Source organism: Sorex fumeus, unplaced genomic scaffold, assembly GCF_029834395.1.
Source record: "Sorex fumeus unplaced genomic scaffold, SorFum_2.1 ptg000018l, whole genome shotgun sequence".
Classification (NCBI taxonomy): Eukaryota; Metazoa; Chordata; class Mammalia; order Eulipotyphla; family Soricidae; genus Sorex; species Sorex fumeus.
Window position 1 is genome coordinate 1619809 of NW_026606075.1, and position 15423 is coordinate 1635231.

Here is a 15423-nt window from a genome sequence, read left to right on the forward strand (position 1 = left end):
TTAAGTGAATATTGCTTTTCTCTTTCCTTTATGTTCTTTGCAGTTTACTTCAGAACAATGTTCTTTTTGTATAGACAAGGAAAGATAGTCAATGCTATGCTTTTGTAACTTGGGAGTTAATTGACTCTGAAATATATTTACTCCTGGGCATCTGACTTAAGCCTCAGTTACCCTTAGATCTTAACACCCCAAAAGCAGGGTCCCGAAAAAAGAACTAGATGGACCCAGGACAAGCTGTGAGCTACACTGGCATTGAAACAGGACAGGCCAAGTGCCATAATAAGAGCACAGTCCTGGACAACTAACTCTGTCATGACCCAAAGAGAAGTGACTGGACAAGGATCCCGCTAGGGTTAGGAATCTAGTCACTCTATATATAAGCTTAATATATTAATATATTTCTGTGTCCACACAAAATGACTAGAAAGCTTATTGAGAAGTAAATTTCAGGTGACTTTTTAAATGGTTATGGACTAAGCAAAAGGAAAACTACACCCTTGATTGGATCTCCGACCAGGATGAGATCTTTGTCTCAGAAGACCTTCCCAGGAAGGAAGGGCTATCATATGCCGATTGTGCTATCTCACCTATATGGAACTGCTACCTCCAACCCTTGGTGATTGTTTTCTATAACTAAGACTGTGAGAGTGGGCTGGGGGAGGAGGAATACAGGCAGTGAGTAAAACTGGACAGAGGCAGAGAAAACTAGATTGGAATCAAGGAGACTGATCACCAACCAGCTTGGTGGCCTGTTCCCTCCCTTATTGGTCTCTTGGTGGTGGCAGCAGGCCGGGGTGGGAAAGTGGCTCATGGCCACCAAACACACATGGAGAAAGAGTCCACACATATTTTTGAACACACACCAATGACAAATTCATTTGAATAAGTGTACACAGTTTCCAGACTCACATGTTTTCAGAAACTGCAATAACTAACCAGATGCATTTCATTCTAACTTCCTGCCTGTCACCCAACCTCTCTCGACTACCAGCAAATGAACGCACCTCTTGGTTGCTCTCTGGAAGAGGTGAGTTTCAATGCAGGTTTGCCTGGTCTTATACATACCAACTAAGCAACTTATTTAGACGAAATACGACTTCATCACCTGGAGAAGAGTAATAACTCTTTCAAAGGTTTTTTGCAAGAATTAAATTAAAATTGCAAAGAAAATACTTGAAATCTAAGTAAACTGTCAATAAATGTTCCAAAGTATGATGGTTCATAAAAATCCCCAAAATGTTAAATTATGAAGATTCTTTTAACGAAACCTAAGCTTATGTCTTAACTCTAATTGACACAGTAATCAAATGAATACAGTACATTTATAATTCACTAAATATTTCCTTTCTCATACCTTTTTCGCACCTTGTATGGAGTCATTAATGTTTCTCTCCCTGTTAACCACCATATATGAGGACATGAAAGAAGGAATGTGTACCTAGCTCAGAGCTATTATCTAAGATCTATTAAGCAGCAGCGGAATCACAGAGGCCGGCAGATGAAATTTCATTCTCACCTCCACCACATAAAACAGCTTTGTATTACTATTTCACAGGAGGTCTTAAGTTAGGTTAAGTGATTTGCTAAGGATCACAGAGGACAAAGTGTCAGGGCTGGAATATCTCCCTTGAACTCCTATAATACACCATGCTGCATACATAACAAAAAAGAAGCAATGCAAGGGCATGGAAAAAAATTCATGTTTGGGGGGCAAAAACCATTTTCCAGTTTACATCAAAAATTGCCTTAATGGCATGGACTTTACATGTGCTAATATATAATAACCCCTATTTTTGTTTTCCTGCTTGGTTTTATCGCAAAAAGGTCTTGCTGAGAGAACAGGAATCTAAATATTAATTTAGATCTTCAAACTCCATTGTTGCATCAATAGGCAATAATTAAGCTTACATTTCTAAATCACCACCTACCAAAATAATAACCAACCAAGAATGTAATACATTAGGTAACTGGCTATTCAATATGTACCATATGTTTAATTTATCTCAGTCTTGGGTATATTATCTCAGAATAACACTCTCTTCACAGAGGTTATAGGTTAATCTTTAAAATCCCATTCTGTTCTTTGCATGATTTTTAATTTCTACAGAGAATCTTGTTGTTTTTTCTTTTTTGGGGGGTTGGTGGGGAGTTGTTTTTTGGGTCGCATTTGGCAGTGCTTAGGGTTTACTGTTTGTGCTCAGGGATCACTTCGGGTAGAATTCGAGGGACAACATGAGGTGCTAAGGATTGAACACTGGTCTCAGTGTGCAAGGTAAACACCTGACATTCAGTACTATCTCTCCGGAACTTTTAGACTACTTCTCAGACTCACAGAGCCACCTCCTATCAATTAAAGAAATGATAGGTTCAATGCCCAACACTACAAGGTCCCCAAGCAAGCGCCACTAACCCACTGGGCATTGAGTTGGGGATAACACCTCCAAACCAAAATAAAAATGATAATAAGCACATGAGAGATATATTGTCAAAAAGGAAAGTATTAGTGAAAAAAAAATGGCATTTAGTTTTTCTGGGCTGGAGCAATAGCACAGCATGGAGGGCATTAGCCTTGCACACGGCCGAACCAGGTTCGATTCCTCCACCCCTCTCGGAGAGCCCAGCAAGCTACAGAGAGTATCCCACTCTCACGGCAGAGCCTGGCAAGCTCCCTGTGGCATATTCGATATGCCAAAAACAGTAACAAGTCTCACAATGGAGACGCTACTGGTGCCCGCTTGAGCAACTGATGAATAATGGGAGGACAGTGCTACAGTGCTAGTTTTTTTTCAAATGTCTTTAATATCTGACCTGAATAAAATTAGGATGGAGATCACTGTCACTGTGCTCCCGTTGTTAATCGATTTGCTCGAGCAGGCCCAATAACATTGTGAGACTTGTTACCGTGTTTGTCATATCAAATACATCATGGGTAGCTTGCCAGGCTTTGCTGCGCCAGCAAGATACTCTTGGTAGCTTGCTGGGCTCTCTGAGAGGGGTGGAGGAATCGAACTCAGTTCGGCCATGTCGGCCACATGCAAGGCAAATGTCCTACCAGCTGTGCTACCGCTCCAGCCCAGGATGGAAATAAAAAATATAAAACAACTAAAATTTCCTCATTTGTAATCCATTTTTTGAAGGACTGAAGAAAAAAAAAAAAGGACCACACAATATAAATTTGGAAAAAGATGAACTAAAATTTTAATATGTTTCCAGGTACTCATGGTTATTCTTTTTATTTTATACCAAAACTCTACAAAAGGTAATTTTTTGTCTAAGTCATGATGTAAAATCTGAAAGCATATTCGCAAATGTCTTTTAGAGAATGTCTCACTTTTGTTTTTTATTTATTTTACACCGGTAGGTACTCAGGCCTTCTGGCTCTGCACTCAGGTGTCTCTCCTGGAGGAGCTTGGAAGTCCATATGTGGTGCTGACCCAGGAATCGAACCTACCCACTGTACTATGTCTCTGGTTCGAGGGTGTGTTCTTTTTAGATCTTCAAACTCCATTGTTGCAGCAAACTCTATATAAATCCTACAGGGCTTAGTGAACCTTCACACAGCCCCAGCAGGAACTCTCTTACAGCTGTTTGCTCACCCTGTCCTTTTTCAACCAGGCACTGAAGCCAAAGTATGTTAATTTTCCATTGAGGATAACAAGTGCTTCCCTTAAAGGGAAACATGGAAAACAAACCCCAAGAAATACATTCAACGAAGGAGCTTGGCTAGTATGGGGGATAAGCTGTTCGACTGCTTGGAAAACATCAGAGCAGCTCATCCCTGCACAGCTCCAAGGGGGAACATCCCAGACAGAGCGTTGCAGGCCCATGCTTCATTTCACTCCTTCTCAAAGTGTTACCTCTTCAGAGGAGCGGGCCCAAGCAACCTCCTTGAAAAGTCTCTGATATGGATTTTCGCATGTCAGTCTCATCACACAGCTTGAGTGTTTTCAGTATGGTGACTGATGCCACACAGCAGCTTCACTGCAGTAACAATGGAATTAGACAGATGCACTCATGACTATAAAACGAATTAACGGCATTACAGAATTGCAATGATTAACTCTACTACAAAGACTTCGCTCATTTATGACATGACCAGGCAGTGAAACTGGTAGAAATTTCAGTTCTTATCTTGTTGCTTATAATGACCTCATCTACTTCATCAAAAGGATTCTCACAGAACAAAGACTCTTTGTTCATGAGAAAAACAGTCAACCAGAGAATTGCCCCATCACAAGTAATCACTAGGCAGATGAAGGAGGGTCAGAGAGACAGTGCAGGAGCGAGGCGTCTGCCTTGCATGTGGCAGCATAGCAGCCATCCAAGTTCAAATCCCCAGCACCACACATGGTCCCAGAGCACCTGTGAGCACAGACCAGGAATAGCCCTTGAGCACCTCTGGGGTTGTACACCAAAAAACCAAAGCCAAACAATCCCAAACAATGAGGTGCAGGCAAATCAATCACATACTATTTTGGGCAGTTTTCTCTTATTTAAAAATACATCATCTTTTAAAAATATATCATTAAACACGTTTAATCATCTAAATAAACGTGTTTCAAAAAGAAAACAAATATCTGTGTAGTCTTCTATAGTAATTGTGGGTTAAAAATGCTTATTTTGCAAATCTGAATTTGGAAATGAATTTAAAAATCCTAAGGAATTCATTTTAGAAAATAATATTGTGTGTAATCTCATTCATTACATAATTCAACTTTTGAAAAAATTAAGACATATTGCTTAGTTACAATATTATGCGACTGCTCAAATATTAAACTGAATCACTGAATCCATTTTATCATGCAAATGATACCATTCTGCACTGAAATCGCTTGTGCAATGTCAAGTCAACACAAAGAACTATGTAAAACTGTTAATCTTCCAGGCCCCCAAGGGTAGAAGATAGGAAACCTTGAGTAATACCATCGAATGGCAAATTAAAGCTCACACTAAGAAAGTGTTGGTAAGGAAGAACTTCCCTTTTAACTTTTTATGAGACACCCCAAATAACACATTCAACGCTAACTTGCCATTAAGTGGCAACTGCGTATGAAAAATGTATAACTTGCAAAGGCTACTAAGAAGCGGGAACCTGGTTACATTGTAAGACACTTGCACAGTCAGAGGCAAACTGGCAAAGTGCAAGGGGTGAGGAGCGATTAGCGGTGCAGGATCAAGGATCCTACGCCAGAGTCCTCCTCCCACGTCGGGGCCAGAGCGCTCCTGATCACAAGAAAAGGGTCTGGAGAGAATTCTTGGCAGAAGCATCGCCTTGGCGTTCTCCACCTCTCCAAAGCAACAGCAGGCTGTTCAGAGCCTTCTAGCAACTTGGCCCAGGCTGGCGCCCGAATGGGCGCTCCGGGATGACAAGCAGGTGAGTCCCCGGGAGGGCACTCAGACGGAACCCCGGTTGGGAAGCCAAGAGAGTTCCCCAGCCTGCACCCAGGTGGGTCCAGGTGAGTCCCCGGGCGGGCACGCAGGCAGGACGCCGGGCGGGAACGCCTTTGAGCTCCCCAGCCCGCACCCAGGCGGTCCCAGGTGAGTCCCCGGGCGGGCACGCAGGCAGGACCCCGGGCGGGAACGCCTTTGAGCCCCCCAACCTGCACCCAGGTGGGTCCAGGTGAGTCCCCGGGCAGGCACGCAGGCAGGACCCCGGGCGGGAACGCCTTTGAGCCCCCCAACCTGCACCCAGGTGGGCCCAGGTGAGTCCCCGGGCGGGCACGCAGGCAGGACCCCGGGCGGGAACACATTGGAGCTCCCCAGCCTGCACCCAGGCGGTCCCAGGTGAGTCCCCGGGCGGACACGCAGGCAGGACCCCGGGCGGGGACGCCTTTGAGCCCCCCAGCCCGCACCCGGGTGGGCCCAGGCGAGTCCCCGGGCGGGCACGCAGGCAGGACCCCGGGCGGGGACGCCTTTGAGCCCCCCAGCCTGCACCCAGGTGGGTCCAGGCGAGTCCCCGGGCGGGCACGCAGGCAGGACCCCGGGCGGGCACGCCTTTGAGCCCCCCAGCCCGCGCCCGGGTGGGCCCAGGCGAGTCCCCGGGCGGGCACGCAGGCAGGACCCCGGGCGGGGACGCCTTTGAGCCCCCCAGCCTGCACCCAGGTGGGTCCAGGCGAGTCCCCGGGCGGGCACGCAGGCAGGACCCCGGGCGGGCACGCCTTCGAGCCCCCCAGCCCGCACCCGGGTGGGCCCAGGCGAGTCCCCGGGCGGGCACGCCTTCGAGCCCCCCAGCCCGCGCCCGGGTGGGCCCGCGGGCTCGGCCGCACCCACCTGACCGTGCGGACGACGAAGTAGACGAGCACGGCGCCGCTGACCACCACCAGCACGGTCAGGGCCCGCTGGGTCATGGGCTTGTCGGCCGGGTTGGGGCTGACGGCCAGGCCGCCCCCCGCGCCGCCGCCCTCGCCCGCCGGGCCCGCCCCGGGGCTGCTGCCATTGGCGCCGTCGGCGGCGCGGCCCGGGGGGTGCGCGGCCGTGGGGCCCGGCGGCAGCGGCGGCAGCGTCCGGAGCTCCGGGGGCCCCGGCTCGGGCGAGGCCTCGGCCCAGGGCCGCGTCGGCGTCGGCGGCGGCAGCAGCAGCAGCAGCAGCGGCAGCAGCGGCGGCAGCAGGGCGCGGGGCCGGCGGAGACCCGGGCAGAAGCCGCGGCGCGGCGCCCGCATGGTCCTCCGGGCGCGCTCTCAGCACGCGGGAGCCGCGGCGCCCGCAGCCCGGGCTCCGCGAGGCACCATCGGGGCAGGCGAGGCCGAGGGAGGCCGAGCAGCTCCCGGGCCGGGCCGCTCGGCGGCAGGTGCTCGGGAACCCGGCCGCGGCGGCAGCTGCCAGGAGAACCGGAAGTTCGCACATCTCCGGCGCCGCGGTAACTAGGGACGCTCGCGGTCGCTAGCGTGGAGCGGCCGGCGCGTTCGCTGACGTCACGCCGAGAGACCGGCTGCGCCTGCGCCTGCGCCTGCGCCTGGAGGGAGAGGCCGGGGAAGCCCTGTGGGCGGGGTTGGAGTCAGAAGACAGGCGAGGTGAACTGCGCACGCGCCCCGTGGAGGGGCGGGGGGTGGGGGATCCCCGGGGATCCCTGAGCCGGGTCACAAGAGCTGAGAGGAGGGGCCGCGCTGGTGTCCACACCATTCAGCCTGGGAATCCCCATCCCAGTTTGCAAACTCTGGATTCTAGTTTCTGATTGCAAAACTGCGAAATCACTGACGTCGGATTTGAGAGGGGCTTTTCCCCCTGCCTCTAGGTCCTTAATCCCTTTGCTTCAGAGCACTTGGGTTGGAAGATTTTTAATTGCACATTCATTTTCTGCCCTTTTAAAACGAAAACCTCTTAAAACCGCCTAGCTTTACCACTAAGGTTCTTGGAGTATCCTTTATCCATGTAAAAAGCTTGTGGTGGAGAGGAAGAGAGAGGGAGAGGGAAGGGGGATCAGAGAGAAGTGGCCTTGTGCAGAGATGACCTGGCTCATTCTGCACCATGTATGTCCCACAGCAGCTCCAGGAGTGATCCTGAGCATGGAGCTAGGAGGAAACCCGGAACACCACTGGGTGTGTCCCCCGACTGAAAACAAACAAACAGAATGTAATGATCATGTGTATGTAGGCCCAAACTTGTGGAACTACCTTCTATCACGAAACTAAAACACCTAACATTTATTTTGGGAAAGACCAATTAGCAAACACAGGAGACATCTGACAAGCCACAAACTGGGTTTAAAAAACCTCTCATTTTCTTTCTTTCTTTCTAGGGTATAGCTCTGGAAATGCTGGTCTTAACACTAATTTTGAACAAAGCATTCCTAACCTGTTTAACCTGACATTGGTAACTTGGAACTTAAAGTTTGAATAAATGTTAACAAATAAACAAAGATCTTCCTGACCATAAGTCAAAATTGATCTTTGTAATTCAAATTCATGTTATTTAGTTAACTAGTCGCTTAGCGTTCTTGGTGAAGCAGGAGTGATGACTGTAGGGCTGTATTCATCCAAGATTCCCATATTCCTCGGTATTTTCAAGAATGAAAAGTACTAAGTAATATAGATGCTCAGAATTAGCAAAGTTTATTTGAAAGTAAGTAGGAGAGAAAGGAACTCCCCGGCAGAGGAAGAACTAAGTATAGCACTAAGTAAAATATGACTGATTTTGTGGGGCTTTTAATAGGGAGACTGGGTGTTTGTGTTACGTATCAAAGTATCAGAGGATTCCCATTAATTTCCCAGAGACTTATTGTTAATTTAGGGCCTATTCTGGTTGCTAAAATATCAACATCTTTCATTCCCACTTTCACTGACAGAAGCAGGTGGTTTATTTTAGACCTTTTAGGTTATATCTTTTACTACCAGCCCAGTTATTGCCCCCATTTTCTTTGAGTCTCCTGTGAATGCAAGGTCTGGGCTAAAGTTTATGACCTTTGGTGTGTAAACTATCCAATCTCAGATAGACTTTAGGACTTTGAAGGAATAAATTGTAGAACTCAGCTAAGTGGAAGTACAAGCAACAGTGGGCAAGGGGAAACTAAGACTTTCTCTGTTTAGTAGCTTTGCATATGCTAAGTGGTATGTTATTACATAGTTATAAACAAGATGTGATGCCTGCCCTCCTGGTGCTTATATTTTAGTGACAGTAACACATTTGGACACATTCTGAAATGTGTGTCTTATACATAATAGGCTTCTCAGTGAAAAATTGTAAAGGGTTATGACTGGTATTTACCTTGGTAGACACAAGATAGCAGATGAAAGAAAAGTGGTAGCTGGGGGGCTAGAGTGATAGTACAGTGGGTAGTGCACGCAACTGAACCGGGTTCGATTCCCAGCATCCCATATGGTCCCCTGAACACCGCCAGGAGTAATTTCTGAGTGCATGAGCCAGGAGTAACCCCTGTGAATCACCAAGTATGACCCAAAAACAAACAAACAAACAAAAAGGTAGCTGGAAGGTATCCACTTGCATACAGGCAATAGCAGATTTGTAGATGGAAGTAGTGGAGTGATGCCTGGTAAAATTCCAAGAAAGCATCTTAATACTTGGTTTCTGTATGACGAAGTCCACTGGAGATGTAGCCTAATTTCAAATTTTAACCCAAAAGATAGCAATGATTAAGTTGTTACAATGGAAATGATGGAAATGAATGAGGCTACAATCTCAGTGGTTGTTATAGAGAAAATCTGATTGGTCATTGTAGTATTGATCCAGTTTGTCACTGTATAGGCTCATTTACATCCAGAATAACTGAACAAATAAGACTGCTAAGGAGTGGGATATGTAAAGTATGAAAGTGCAGATCTGAGTTTCTGAGAAGTTACTCTGGAAAGCTACTGCTGGAGGAGTTCCTAGGATCTGCTGTCCTGGGCAAGGAGATTGCTGCTCAACTCTTATGAGCTGGAAACCAAGAGTTGTGAAAGCATGGAGGAGAGATGCTGCTCATACTCACCACCCTCAGGTACCCCAAAGCCAGAAGCTAGCCATTGTATCTATTTCCACCATAATGAAGTGGATTAAATGACTTCCTATATTTTCTCAGAACTTTAAGTCATACATTAGAGTGTCACTGACCTCCGTCCCTCAGACCTCCCAGTATTCCATATACATTTCCTGCCCCAAGCCTCAAGTTCTTCTCTAAACGATATCATATTTTACCTTGTTTCCTTATATTGGTTATTGGCATTATCGTTTCAAGTTTTCACTCCAATGAAGAATCTTGCAATCATCCTTTACCTTTGACTACCCAGCTGCAGCCATCCTTATGAGTAAATTTTCATTTTCATTTTCATTTCATCATCCTGTTATTCGTCGATTGCCTCGAGCAGGCCCCAGTAACGTCTCTTTCATCCTAGCCCTGAGATTATATTCAAGGCTCTTTAGGAGAATGAGACCCATCATTGTTACTGGTATTTGGCGTATTTGGTACGCCACGGGGAGTTTGCCAGACTCTGCCCTGTGGGCAGGCTGCATTCGATAGCCTGCCAGTTTGTCCAAAGTAGGAATGAGACAATAAGACAATAAGATGTCATAAAAATAAAGTTCTGATAAGATGTTCTTATCAGAACTTTTATGAGTAAATAGAACCTAAAAATTCTGAAGCAGTAGTCAGATTAAGGGTTCCAAATGATCAATGAAAACTATCGTCAATATTTTTCAAAACGTGATTCTCAGTCACCTGAAAAGTATTCAGTAAAATATTTTGTTAAAAATGAAAGTGTGATGCTCAAGGCCACTCCCGAGCAGCTGGGAAGAACTTCACCTACAGGAGAACCTGCAGAAAAACCCAGACATATGGGATCCATGACTGAGATCTCCAAGCCCTCTTGGAACATGAGGGGGCCTCCTCCACCCAGTTCCGCAGCTTCCCAGTAGCTTGGCAGTCACGTCCACAGATTGCCCCCATCACCATATAATCTCATCAACGGTCAAGACCCAGAGATTATGAAATAAAGCTCCCAGAATGGAGCAACACAGAGCATCCTGGAGTGTGTGGCTGCATTTGTGGCCGCACATCCTCTTACACTATAGCCCACTAATGTGCCAAAAGTTTCACACATCTGTTTGGTTTTAATATATATGCTGTAATCTCTTATATAAGGGCTTACATGGCTCCAGGGTAAAATACAACAATGTTAACACACTTTCCTCTTATGGTGGTGGGAAGGTGCATGGTGGTAGAATTGGTGTTTGAACATTATTTGTTATGAACTATTGTGAACAACTTTATAAAAATAAAAAATGAAAATGCTAGGTCATTGTTAATATTGCAGAAATTCTGAGCCCGGATATTTTGGGGGTTGAAAATAAAGGACATGCATTTATGAATTTTTGATAACATATCAGGGTAATCTTCATTTATAATGATGTTTAAGAATATTCTTTTGGGAGGGTAGGGGGTTTGAGACCATGTTCATTTGTGCTCGAGGCTTAGTCTTGGCTCTTCACTCAGGCATTACTCCTGGAGGTGTTCAGAGGAGCATATGTGGTATAGAGATTGAACTGCCTTACCCACTGTACTATCTCTCAGGACCTATTATCCTAGATTTACCTACTGTACTCTCTTAGGCCCCATCATCAATATTTCTGTAGGTGGTGCCACCTTCATCAAAAAATAAAAAATAATTAAAAGAAAACAAACAGACCGATCTTGCCCATATATAGGATCAAAGAGACATTGTAAAGGAATAATACATGATAAAAGCCATCAAAACAAGAAATTTTGTGTATAGAACTGAGCAGGGGGCAGTATCTGGAAGGGACACTTGAGACCTTGGTGGAGGAAAGTAGGCACTATGGTGGTGGGTGTGATGTAATTAAAGTATGCACAGAAAGTATAATTAATAGTATTGTAAATCCCAATAACTTAGTCAAAACAGTAAAATAAAAATCATGATTTCCCTTCATCATCATTCCGAGGTTCCACCTATAGAGAGATTGGCCAGCCTTCTGCTTAACCCCTAAGACCTATGATGAAATGGCCTGGTAGATCAGAACTGGTGAGTCCTCACAAGCTTCTGGACATTCAAGTTCTGTCAGTGTCAGTAATGCAACGGTCAAGCTGCATGTGATATAATTTGCATAGAAAGTGCTCTTTATCTCCTGAATTTGGGGGGAGCTATGGTTCTCCAATAGAGATGAAGTTATAATCTTTGAAGCAAAAGCATCAGGCAGTCCCAGTCTCCACCCAAGTTCTTTTCTAGGTTTCTTGTCTATCCCCGAGAAAAGAATTTCGAAAGGAGAGAAAGAAGAGAATACTTTAACTGCAGAATGATGATAGAGAATAGATCCCTTTAAAGGGGGGGAGGGGAAGTATGTGCCCTTAGTAAAGATATACAGAATGATCCAAAATGAAGCACTGAGTTGTTTTTTGCAGAGATAGTTAGATAGGCCTTTTGCAAGTTTCCAAGAGTAAGCCCTGAGCACTACCAATTGTACTCCCAAAACCAATAAATAGCTAATATATATATGACTCCCCAGTGATTTTCTCATTTGAGCATTTTGATTATCATCAACTTTTACTTATTAGTTGGGGAGATGGTTTTGGGCCACCTCCAGCAGTACTCAGGACTTACTTCTTGCTCTCCACTGAAGGATCACACCTGGTGGGCTTGAGGGACTACATGGCATATTGGAGATTCAACCCAGGCCAGCTGCCTGCAAGGTAAATGGACTACCTACTGTACTATTGCAATGGTCCCAAGGACAATTACTTTTAAGTGAAACACATTAGAAATACACCTGTAGCATTATTTAATATAATATTTTTAAATGCTAATAATTTATTTATTTATTTTTTATCGGGGGAAATAGTTTGCTGTTTATTGCAGGATAAATCTAAATCGAAGAAATCGATGATCTGAGAATATGAACGGTTAAGTCAGTCTAGATAGAACCAATTTATAATTTCGTCATTAACGTTGCTTACTAATCTTAAGAAAAAGGGAAGCGGGAAGAGTTACAAAGCTTTCAGGTTTAAGTCTCGGTCATACAATGATCAAACGCCTTTCCATTCACCAGTAAATATTTTTTTTTAAGTTTTGCACTACAAACTGTGGTGCTCAGGTGCTATTCCTGGCTCAGTGCTCAGGGATCTTTCCAAATGGTGTTCAGAGGACCACATAGAGTTTGGATCAAACACAGACCTCCTGTATGCAAGCATGGGTGCTGATCCTTTGAGCCCCCCCTCCAGCCCATAATGAATTACATCTGAAATGGAGTGTACCAGTGCCCACTAGGGAATTAATGTATGCACAGGATCTTTGTCACTACGATTTATAACATGGTGTATGGCTTGAGAAGCAGGAATAAATAGAACTGAAACAAGAACTAAAGCTATAGCTGATCATTCAATCCAGAGATAGTAACTGGAAAACATATTCAAAGCTGTGGTAAGACACAGGGGAACTTTAGAAAGCTGTGGCAGGTGTGTATATAGAGCCTCCCTTTCACTAGCATCAATTAGAAGAAGGGAAGTCCCTGCAGCAGAGGAGAACGTTTGCATGAACATTTAATCTAATTCAGTAACTTACTGTTCTGACTCTCATCCTATGCAGCAATGTAATGTTCTCATGGAAAGGGTAAATATTCTGGCGATGCACCTAACAGAAAGTGACTGTCAGGTTTGAAAGGAAAATCAAAGGAGTTTTGTATATTGTGAGGCAAGGGTGTTTTTTTTTTAACTTCTAGAAATTTTTATTTCTGAATATTGTTCTCTACTCAATAGAAACTAGGGAGTTTTTGAGAAATATTTTAGGGAAGGAGTACCATATGCTCTCTAACACAAATATTATACTGTATAGTTGTAATGGAAACAGTTATAACCAAAATGTAATCAAGTGCACAATATAATTTCAATAAATATTAATCATAAAAACAGGTAATAAACTGGGCGCAGGGTTCTCATGCAAAATCCTCTTTTCCAGACTTAGAGTGGGATATATCGTTTGATCAACAGTTTATCAGACACAGTTCCATGGGGTATAGATGTTTACTCTCCTAAATCCCAGTATGTCCATTAATAACAAAAAGCTCCAATTCTTTTATTCTAACTGTAAAGCAAAGAATTTACTGCATTGTTTGAGGCAAGGGTGTTTTTACCGACTACCTGTGCACAATCTTTCTTGGCATCAATGAATTGATATAAAAGTACCAATCAACATTTATTGAGGATTTATTGAAAAATCACTAAGTTTGTAAGGACTTGCAACAGGTCACAGCTCTGGTGACAGAAAACTTCAAGATGACCTCTCTTTCCAATGTTTCCTAACTCATTGTCATGTTGATAAGAGAAAAAAAGAGGGGGTGAACTCTACATTTTAAATCTGAAGATACAACAGGAAACTTGAAAGAGAAAAAGAAAAATTCACCAAGTCACTAGAGTACCTAAATCTCTGTGAGTAAATCTTGTTTCTCTTGAATTGTGCTGAGGCTAAATTTGTTCTTTTGGAGATACCATGCTTGTGTCTTCAACTCTCTACTGAGCATATGATCTAGATAGTTTAACTATTATTTTTTTTCCTTTCTTTTCTTTCCTTTCTTTTCCTTTCCTTTCCTTTCTTCCTTCCATCTTTCTTTTTCTTTCTTTCTCTCTATCTCTTTTTCTTTCTGTGTAGCAGGATAATTTTTAATTGAACAAAATTATTTACTTAAAAATACCTGAGAGGAAAATACATTCAAGAGATAAATTCAAGACGAAACCTGGGGTTCTCAAGAGTGGAAAAAGTGGCAAGCAAAGACACGTGTTCAAGGGAGAATGGGGCTTGAAAGAGAACTGTGGCTGTTATATTTTAAACAGATTTTAAATTTGTAAAATGTGCTTGAGGATGCATTAGAGACATGCTGTTAATTATTGGTGTTTTTTGTTCTAAGAAGAGTGTATTCAAAAATATTTATTCTTGAATTGATATTTAATTGGCCCACAATTTGAAATGATTAAAATACTTACTGTAAAACTTTTATCCCTCATATATGAATTTATCCTCTCTAAAGCCTAATATTTTACATTTCTTCCATATTCTAGATGAACATGTATACATATAGACATATTTTTATCATAAAATGAAATGCTGATATTTTTATATACTGTCTCATACGTTCCTATTTTGATGATTATTTTTTGTAGCTTATTAGTACACAATATGATTTACCATATTATTTCATTAATAGTCAATCTATGCCTCGTGGACACTAGTCATATTTTTCCCTTCTTTGGCATCCCTCTCCATTAAGAAAAAGTTTATATTCGATGACTGCTGATATAAGAAAGAAAATAAGCAAATTTGGACTCATTACTATTTATTAATCTCTGTTGTAATTGATTATTTTTTTAAAAATAAATCAAATTGGAGATATTTTCATGGGCCAATAAAACGTGGGAAGCATAGGTATTTGCCTATTTTGTCTAACTTAAAGCTTTGGTTTATTTTTATTTTTAATTTTTTTTATAAAAAGGTCTTTCATGATAAGAGCATGATTTGCATTGACTTACACTGATAGGCATTTTGGTTGTTCACAGTTTTTGATATTTTTATTAGTAAATAATATTTACAGGCCACAGTTAAACAAATAAAATAAAATGTAAGCAAACATAATATTTACTTACGAATTTACAATGGTGAAATAAAATTATTACTTATTTTTTTTCCTCATTCTGTAGCTGGAGATAGACTAAATAGTTAGCAAGTATTTCCAGTGTATTCAAAGTATCCTTATTATGATTCTATCTTGATTATTCGTTTGTTTTTGTTTTTTTTTCCTCTGTTCTTCTGCAACACCTTATTTTTTATTTTACTGACATAAATACTACTATTTCTTTTACATTTCTTTCTTCATGTCTATCAATTATTCAAATTTGTCCTAAAGGTTTTTAACCACTTCCTTTGGTTCAAAGATGAGGAAATGACAATATTTCCCCAGTATTGTTAATTTTTGAAAAGTGCCTGTGTGGATATT

The 15423-nt window shown here is 43.1% G+C and overlaps 1 protein-coding gene across 1 annotated transcript in view; it reads right to left on the reverse strand.

Moving 5' to 3' along the window:
• The window catches only part of FAM174A (family with sequence similarity 174 member A), a 42037-nt gene extending 35278 nt beyond the window's left edge, over window positions 1-6759 (reverse strand). Inside the window, exon 1 of the mRNA XM_056112582.1 lies at window positions 6271-6759. Within this exon, the coding sequence (XP_055968557.1) occupies window positions 6271-6659 (389 nt within the window). The 5' untranslated portion in view covers window positions 6660-6759. The remainder of the gene's footprint in view (window positions 1-6270) is intronic.
• Window positions 6760-15423: the final 8664 nt, after the last annotated feature.